Consider the following 9,708-nt stretch of genomic DNA (forward strand, 5'->3'; position numbering starts at 1 on the left):
TCTGGCAGACGAAGCGACCGGACATTCGGGCTGGTCCACTTTGTAGTTCTTAAATGAATGAATGAGGTTTTATTATAATTAGACAAGATATAGTACAAGGCAGTAATATACCTTAATTCTCGGTTTTGCGTCTGCTGCAAGTGCATGCTTTTCTGAATTCGGGGCATGCATACTTTCCGAGCAAACAATCTGAATATTGGTTCTGTAGGCTTTGTCCTGTGTAAAAGGTGTTCAGAGCAATCAATTCCGCGAAAAAAGGAAATCGGATGATAATTATGGCTTGTAACTCATTTCTGCGCGAAAAACGATGAGTTGGTATTCCACCTGCATAAGCGACCAACCCCTTCGTTAAACGACAACCCATTATTTGTCAGGCATTTTTATCAACAGGAAGCTCTCCTAAAGTCCTCACGTTGCTCATTTGGGGAAGAAGCTAGATTTTCACGAACTTGAAGAGCCGCCGCAGTCGAGCACAGATGGCGGCTCGATCCTGGACTCCGTCGATGCTCAGCTTGAGCTCCATCACATATTTTCTTGATCCCGATATTTAACCCGCGGTGTTTTGTTGAAGGCGAACGTCTTGCGATGGCCAAGTGCTTTGTCGTTGTTGGCATGAAAGAAAGAAAACACGACGCAATGGAAGTCGTCGGCCCGTGCTTGCAAACGTCGGCCGTGCACGCCGAGTCGCTTGACGTCTCGGTGCGTTTGCGCGATGTTTTCACTGGCATCGGTGACGCTGAATGTTCCTGTGCAGCGGAAAGATCGGAGAAGTGTAAGCACACCTCTCTTTCGCTGACATGCTGCTGCCGGTAAGAAAATACTTTAATTTCTCATTTCGCGTCACACGGTAGGCAGCCAACTGATACGACTCACCGCGGTGACTGGCTTGCTTTTCAGTGCAGCAACCTAAACGAGTACTGCGATAGACGCGCTCGCAGTTTAGCGGAAGCGAGTTTCTAAATTATTTGTTCCGATATATCGTTACGAAGTGTAGGCATATGCGTGTGCTAGCGAAAACGACGAACTGTCGTCCAATAATACGCGGTCACTTTTTATATATATATATATTTTTTTTTTGAGCTGGAACTTCGCGATGCCGGTGATTCTTCGTATCGGTGGCCGCGAGCGCGTAACGATTACAAAAATTATGGGGTTTTACGTGCCAAAACCACTTTCTGATTATGAGGCACGCCGTAGTGGAGGAGTCCGGAAATTTCGAACACCTGGGGTTCTTTAACGTGCACCTAAATCTCAGTACACGGGTGTTTTCGCCCCCATCGAAATGCGGCCGCCGCGGCCGGTATTCGATCCCGCGACCTCGTACTCAGCAGCCCAACACCATAGCCACGTGCACTGAGCAGCCACGGCGGGTGACGCGTAACGATTAGTTATACGTGTTGCTTTGTGGTCGCCTGATATTGCCAAAATGTTTCCTCGATACTCTCCTGTTCTCTGCTAGCACCGGCTACGCAGTCAATAGGAGAGCTCAAATTAGCCACTTCTGTATGTGGACCTCAACCGAGATGTCCATAACATGCCACTTTACGTACGCGATCGTCTGCACGATGCACACAGTTAGCAAGGGTTGCCAACATTGTGACCAAGAACGTGAAAAACATACTGAAGAACGTTTTTAAAAGGTATTCTATATGTCCATGCTACGCTTTTCCTATAATCTAACATTTATTATCGCTGAAACATGTTCCACCACGGCTGATTCCATTAAAAGTCGCTAATCGTATCAGCGTGAAAGCATGTTAAGGTAGTGGCAACTGTATCTGCTCGTGATTCACTTTGCAAAGCAAATATTGTGTGCCGATGACTCCGGATAAACTAAACTAGCTTAAACGGAAATGCCGGATAAACGGAACGACGGTACCAACTTTTGTTGACGCGCGCGCGCGTGTGTGCGTGTGCGTGTTTGTGTGTGTGTGTGTGTGTGTGTGCGTGTTTGTGTGTGTGTGCGCGTGTGTGTGCGTGTATGTGTGCGCGCGTGTGTGTGCGTGTGCGTGTGCGTGTGCGCGTGCGAGTGTGTGTATGTGCGTGTGTGCGTGTGCGTGTGCGTGTGCGTGTGTGTGCGCATGTGTGTGTGTGTCCAAGAAAAATTCCAGACAACAAACACATGAAATGGTGATTCTATAATAGTCAAGAAGAACCAATCCATTGGGCAGTTGCGGGAAAGTTAATGCAACTTAAGGATGTCGAAGTTGCAACGGTGTATTCATTATGAGGACTTGGCTGGGCAAGTAATGATCCCCGAGGAGGAAGAGAGCACAACGGAGTAGGTAGTATCTTGGAGTCAAGCTGTCGCTACTCCTTCGTTCACACTGCAAGTGATAAGCAACTTTAGATGATGTCTCATTGCCTGCTCTGAAGAGACAGTTCGAAATGTTATCAGTGAAGTTGGTGGCGAAGACCATAATTGCAGCGGTAAAGACATAGATTTTACTGTTTCAGGGCGCGTTGCTGTTTCGGACTCGACGGCAAGAGGTGCAGTTGAAAGTGTGCGCTAGTTTGAACGCGAACGTTGAGCAGAATTATTCCTAATCATTTAGCGCATGAACGCAACTGTGCGCAAAAGTAGCTGCAATATTATAAGCAGAGCACGTAATGTCTTTTGTGTCAACCACAGCAATATTGAAACACGCGGACGCTCTTCAGATAAAACAATTGCTGGTGATCTTTTTTTTTCTTTGTTTAAATGAAACTCTGGATAAATGAAACACGTTTTTCTGTCCTTTCGAGTTCCGTTTAAATGGAGTATACTGCAGTGGCGTAGCCAGGGAGGGGCACACCGAGCTCGTGTCCCCCACCCTCCCCCCCTTGAAATCTCTGTGTTAGTATGCGGTCTTCCCAGCCTCCCCCACCGCCACTTTCTCTCTCTCCCAGTCCGCGGTCAAGTGGCTGCCTCCCCTCCTCCGAAAAAATTTCTGGCTACGCTACAGGCCTACTGTAATTATAACCTGAGCGATATAGGCGACTTTGCGAAGCAAAATAATTAAGAGCCTTAGCTGCACATCAGTTTAGTTAAAGCGCTTTGTCCTGAAGTCAAAATACGAAATCATGCAAGTTCTTTTACGTGGCTAAAAGCGGTCATCTCGCGGAAAATGCCGCGAGCCATTGTCGCCATTATGGGCTTGCCCATCTGCAGTTCCTGGGCCTGCCTTATCTGCCTGCTGTTCGCCTCGCTGGCATTTAGGAAAGGATGAAATGACAGCACACGACTCTTCCATCTTGTGAATGTGCAGCACGGCACGCAACAATGGCCTTAATATTTATTTTTCCATGCTTCTGGTGTTGCTTTGACGACCACGAAAGAGTGCTTGGCAGGCGACCGATATGTGCAGCAGATGTTGTGGTCTGCCATTGTTTCGGAATTCGTTGCACAAATTGCGGAACAGTGCTTCGCGGCACCGCCGCGGCGCGGCGTTCGTTTCGCGAAAATCGCGAAATTCTATTCATCGCCGGTAAGCATGGCAGTCATCAGTTAATTTCCTATTACGATCGTAGAGACCACTTTTTATCGTATTTCTGCGCTGCATTTCTCCTGTGCTCTCCAACATCCGCATGCCCAACGCCCGAGTACTTCAGAGCACATATACAATCGCTGGCATATCGAACTTGCCTCGGCCCTCCGCGATGCCCGCTGTAATGGTAAGACGACCCCTTATCACCATATAGATTGGAAAGGACATGCTCGTGGCGCATATACGTCACAGTTCACGGTTGCAGTCTTACCATTGGGATTCCCTGCCAGGACGATGACCACAAGCGTAGTTATCCAGCATTGTCAACACTCACAGAGCATGTATTCCATGCCATTTTACAATTTCGTCATGATCATCGCTAACTTTGTGGTGTTTGCTAGAAGTTGTCCGTTCCAGGAGTATGCGTTTCAAGAGTATGCATAGGAAAAAAGGCTGACCTGTCTGCCTTTGCTCAAGAGCAAGCAGCTCCGTACCTTCTGCATACTTCATAGTACAGTAATGGTTCCTTCCACTGGGTGTTGTTATTATCCCGACAATATAAATGGAAAAAAGATGTAAAATTTCTCCAGAGAAGATGTCGACCGGTTCGGAACTCGCTGTGTTGCATTGCACAGCGAGTTGCATTGTATTCGAATACACAGCATAGACACCATTACATTTGAATGCTGTACCTGCGTTGTGCTTTGTAGGTATTCGTCGCGGGATGTATGAATAACTTCTGTCAGAAGTAATAGAAACTTACCACTCACCAATCGAAAAACGACATCACCTTGGTTTTCATTGGCTGTATTGGGCCATTATGCTAGTTTCTGCAACTACAACTCTCCACAGATACTCGCAGAGTACGTGAAAGATTACACTGCGTTTCAGTTTCGTTGTCCAGAACGATTGCACCAAAGTAAGTTTAGTAAGTTTTTCCGTGATTTCATTTTACGGCAATGGCATTCGTTTAATTTCACCCACCATCACGTGCAACTCACTCACTCACTCACTCACTCACTCACTCACTCACTCACTCACTCACTCACTCACTCACTCACTCACTCACTCACTCACTCACTCACTCACTCACTCACTCACTCACTCACTCACTCACTCACTCACTCACTCACTCACTCACTCACTCACTCACTCACTCACTCACTCACTCACTCACTCACTCACTCACTCACTCACTCGTTCCCTCTGCGCAACTTCTGCTGTTACCTGGTCTTACACCGGGGCCCGTGAATTCCCTGTACCAGGATGCCTGGCGACCATGTCAGCCGGCACAGCGTCCCCGCTCCACCCCCCCCCCCCCTCTCTGAAAAGAAAAGGATTCTTGCCTACGCCAGTGTCTGTAGACAACTAGATGGAAGATCTATGTGCCAGAACATGTTCTTTGGATCAAGTGGTTTCGGAAATCGCAGCCGCGTAAACCAATCAAAGTGCTGCTACGATTTCTGAAGTCAGATAGCATGTGCGACCGTCATAAGACTGCGCTAAACATTCCTATTTCTTGACGAGTATACATTAAATGGGCTCTTAATTCCTAATTTCTCATCTACCCCTTCCCGCTCCCACAATGCAGGCTAACAAATTAGTCTTCATCCTGACTATCCTCCCTGCCCAATTCTCTTACCGCCCTCTGACTCGTTGACCTATTGCACCTACGAAAACAGATATATAGTCGTTATGTACGTAAAACAGCATCATTCAACGAAGTACGCTTGTTTATTCCATAAAAGAGAGGAGAACAATATGCTGCACAGTAAGTCGAGCATATCATTTACTTGTGCAATGGCTGCCCCCAGCGCGTGTACCGAATGATTGAAAACTTTTTTTTCCCTTACGTTGTCTGCTCCGTTGACCTCCCTCTGCATTGAATCTAAACGGATGTGTATGCGTGATGGGCAGCTTTCCGTAGAAAATTACTGTTTTCTGCTACGAATAATAAAAGGTGCTCCAGCCGCAATGCCGATGGCCCGCGTTACTGCCGATTGTGAGGCGCTAGTCAGAACGTGCTCATTCATCCCACGTACCCGTAAGCAAAATAATAAGTTGTGATGATGGAGGAAAGCTGCTCAGGGGCGCGCGTCATCGCCGCAGATGCATCCGCTGGGTACACGGAACTCGCCACTGTGCAGCCTCCGCGTGCGCTGGTTGTAGAGTGCGAGCATTCGGATCTCGTACAACTGCACACAGGACTTCGGTGACTTGGCGCGGCACGTACTGTTTTCAGCGCTGCGAGAGCAGAAAAAATAAAGATAGAGAACAACGTATAATGTGCAGCGTTTGTCGAGCCCCTCCTCTTTTCTCCCAGAGAGAGAGAGAGAGAAAATGGAATTGTCGTGGTAACTCAGTGGATATGGCGTTAGGCTGCTGAGCACGACGTTGCGGTATCGAATCCCGCGGCTGCTGCATTTCAACGGGCTTGGAATCCAAGAACGCTTGTCAACTAAGATTCCGATGTTCGTTAAAGACCCACAGCCGGCCAGAAAGGATATGGAGCTCTCCTCGTAGTCCCGTTATAGCTTTGGGACCATTAAACCTGACTTTAAATCAGTAGAGAAACGATTCTACCTAATTGGTAGCTCTCCGTGGGTTTAGGCAAAACTGTATATATCATTCGCTAACAGTCCTCTAATGATGGAGCCGCTTTGAATCGCATTAGCTCAACTTTAGGCGTCGCTTTAGATTGATGTTCATGTTGAGTGTTGAAACCATTTACGATCACTGAAATTGTAATCAGTGGTCTTGGCAGGCCCGCTTCGAGGAGTCTTCAGTTAAGCGGTATAAACACGAGAAAGTGGCGCCGCATGTTGTGACGAAAATACTACACCTACTGAATTTCTGTGACATAATGTTTAGTCAGAATAATCTCGGACGTACATGGATATGAAATTATTTTTTTTACAGTTGATTTCAATTTTTTATACCAGTATTTCTCGTTTATGCATAATTTCTACTGCCATTAAAATGTGGTTCAATTTTTTTCTTTATCTGATGTTTCAAAATAAGACACCATGAACGAAAGGAAAAATTGTCATACACCCTATAATAAGCCTGACTTCTTACTGTCACTGGGACGATGGTATTCCCTTTCCGCAGAATTGATCTACCATAACATGAACACATAAATATGTGTAGACACCCTCTGCAAGCAACCGAAAATAAGGAACACTGTTTTGTTTTTGTACTTAGCTGTTAGCCGTGATATTATTAGGGGGAAAAAACACTGCGTCAGTCTCTTCAAGTTCTATTACTGTGTTGTGGCTGTTTCTTCTCAACAGGACAAAACCGAACGTTATAAATAAAGCTTATCCTCGTCGAACATTGATCATAAAGATAGTAAGGCAGTTTACGAAATAGTGGGCCGGCAATCAGCGGACGCTATGAGCCCTGAGGTACCAAAAACCCATGCGAAATGTCGCTTCTGGGCTTAAGAAAGTAAACCGAAATCTGATAATGCACTCGCAAACGTAAAGGTATTTGCCAGCGCAAACGCGTGAAGTGTACATATATATATATATATATGTGTATATATATATATATATATTGTGAGCATTATTCATACGCTTCATATTCTCACCTGTACATACTCATCATCACCGTTTTGGGGCCTGGTGGTGGGGCTCTGTCTCGGGAGAATAAAGAAGAGACTGGCTGCCTAAACCTCGTCTCACAAGTGGTGGAGTGTGCTGTCCGGTCCCTTCGCCCTCTCGCTCCCGGTCTCTCTCCAGCTTCACCTACGCTACATCCCTGGAGCTCCGCTCGGGTCGCCGCCTCTACCAACTGCACTCGACCATGTCGCAAGACCAGCAGACCAGTACCACGACATCCACCTTGCCGACTCCTGCGGGAACCCCTTCTTGGACAGTCACCACCCCTCAGAAGGATCCACCGGTATTTGCTGGGCTTCCAGGTGACGACGTTGAAGACTGGTTGGAGCTATACGAGCGCGTGAGTGACTTTAACCACTGGAACGAATCAGCAAAACTTGCTCACGTCGCCTTCTACCTCACCGGAGTTGCGAAAACATGGTTTTACAATCATGAGCTCGATTTGGTCAACTGGAGCATCTTTAAAAACCAGCTACGCCAGATTTTCGCAAACTCGTCTGTCCGCTCCGATATCGCTAAGAAGAAGCTTGCTGAGCGTGTACAGCACTCTGGCGAGTCCTACACTTCGTACATAGAGGACGTCCTCGCCCTCTGCCGCCGCGTGAACACCTCGATGGCAGAGAGTGACCGTGTACGCCACCTGCTCAAGGGTATTGGGACTGCGGCATTCAATGCTCTTGTAGTGCTGAATCCCACTACCGTCGCCGACATCATCAGTACGTGTCAGCGTCTCGATGACCTTCATATGCTCCGCTTACACCCTGACACATCTGATTTCAAGGCGTCCAACGACAGCGAGCTACGTGCTTTGATCCGCTCCATCATCCGTGAGGAACTGCACGCCCAAGCTTCGTCAAACCCTCCTGAGGTCCATCTGACGCCTCCTGGTGGCGGCCTACGCCATCTCGTGAGGGAAGAGCTAGCTGCCGTGACCTGCCCGCAAATCACAAGCCCGCACCCTATCCATACGCCAACGTACGCTCAGGTTGCCTCTATAGCGCCACTCCCCCAGCAGCCACCACAACAGGCACCTGCACCGCACATGTCCCTGAATCCTATCACTGCAAGACCATCGCCTGTTCCGTCTTACAACGCATGGAGCCCACCTCGACCGGTTTGTTACTACTGCGGCATCCGTGGCCACATTTCCAGGTTTTGCCGACGCCGTCAGCAAGATGAAAGACGTGGCTATGACGGCTTTGAAAGGGATCAGTTTTCTGGCCCTGTACCACGACGTCGGCGTTCTGACTACGTTTATTATCCACCTCGTTCCCCATCTCCACAGGACTTCAACACTGCCAGTTCATCGCGTTTCCCGCGTCGTCGCTCTCCATCACCGATGCGGCGCTCTTCTTCCCCTCTACGACCGGCTACTTCGTCCTCCGATCACCGCCCGGAAAACTAAATGGTGCAGCTTCAGGAGGGAAAGCTGCATCTTTTGGACAACGTGAAACGCCTCCGGAGCGCCCGTCAAATGTACTTTTGGTGTTTGTTGAAGGTGTCCGAATCGAAGCCTTGGTTGACACAGGTGCATCGCTTTCCGTTATTAGTGCTGACTTGTGTTCTCGATTGCGAAAAGTGAAGACACCGTATAATGGCCCTCCCCTTCGTTGTGCTAATGCAGTTCTTGTTCAGCCCTCCAGTGTTTGCACTGCGCGCGTTTTCATTGATGGCATCCTCCACCACATTCAGTTCGTCGTGCTGTCTTCGTGCACTTACGCGATGATTTTGGGATGGGACTTCCTGTCCTCCGCCTCAGCTTTAATCTCTTGCCGTCAGCGAACTATTCATATGACAGACACTGAATCTTCGTCCTCTGTCAATGATCACAGCCTGCGTTTTGTCACGTCTACCGACTATTTCATTCCCGCGGGCACTGAGCATATTCTGACGCTGACTTCCGACACTATTATTAATGGTGATGTGTTCCTTGCACCGAGTGGTTACTGCATTTCTGGTGGGCTTAGCCTTGCTCCTAGCCTAGTACGGTTTCAGGACGGTAGAGCCTCAGTCGCTGTTCATAACCCTACTTCTTCCCCCGTTGTGCTCTCCCAGGGCTCTACTGTGACATGCTTTACTGACACCGAACCTCTTTCGCTGGTACCGCTTCACACCGAATCACCACCTTTGTCTACCACAACTGATTATCACACTGCTGCCGCTGCTTTAACGGCCGCGATAAATCCCGATTTGACCACTACGCAGAAAGAAGACCTTCTGGCACTCCTGCACAAACACAGAGCCTTATTTGACGTCCACTCCAAGCTTCTGGGGCGCACTTCCGTCGCAGTACATCGCATCGAAACCGAAGGCAGTTCGGTTGTACGCCGCCGCCCGTATCGCGTGTCTTCCGCAGAACGGAAAATCATTGCGGATAACGTTGATGACATGCTTAAAAGAGACATCATTCGGCCATCCTCCAGTTCTTGGTCGTCTCCTGTCGTGTTGGTTCGCAAGAAAGACGGCTCCGTACGATTCTGCGTCCATTATCGAGCCCTTAATAAGATCACGCGCAAAGACGTATATCCGATGCCAAGAATTGACGATGCCATTGACTCCCTCCAGGGTGCGGAATATTTCTCTAGTCTAGACCTCCGATCCGGATACTGGCAAATCCC

General features: G+C 48.3%; 1 protein-coding gene across 3 annotated transcripts in view; it reads right to left on the reverse strand.

The window, feature by feature from the left end:
• Positions 1 to 5,346: 5,346 nt before the first annotated feature.
• The window catches only part of LOC135906194 (uncharacterized), a 23,650-nt gene continuing 19,288 nt past the window's right edge, over positions 5,347 to 9,708 (reverse strand). For all 3 annotated transcript variants that reach the window (XM_065437454.2, XM_070533003.1, XM_070533002.1), the window contains one exon: positions 5,347 to 5,711. In XM_065437454.2, coding sequence (XP_065293526.1) covers positions 5,552 to 5,711 — 160 coding nt within the window. In that variant the 3' untranslated portion in view covers positions 5,347 to 5,551. The remainder of the gene's footprint in view (positions 5,712 to 9,708) is intronic.

This window comes from Dermacentor albipictus, chromosome 1, assembly GCF_038994185.2.
Source record: "Dermacentor albipictus isolate Rhodes 1998 colony chromosome 1, USDA_Dalb.pri_finalv2, whole genome shotgun sequence".
In the NCBI taxonomy this organism is placed as follows: Eukaryota; Metazoa; Arthropoda; class Arachnida; order Ixodida; family Ixodidae; genus Dermacentor; species Dermacentor albipictus.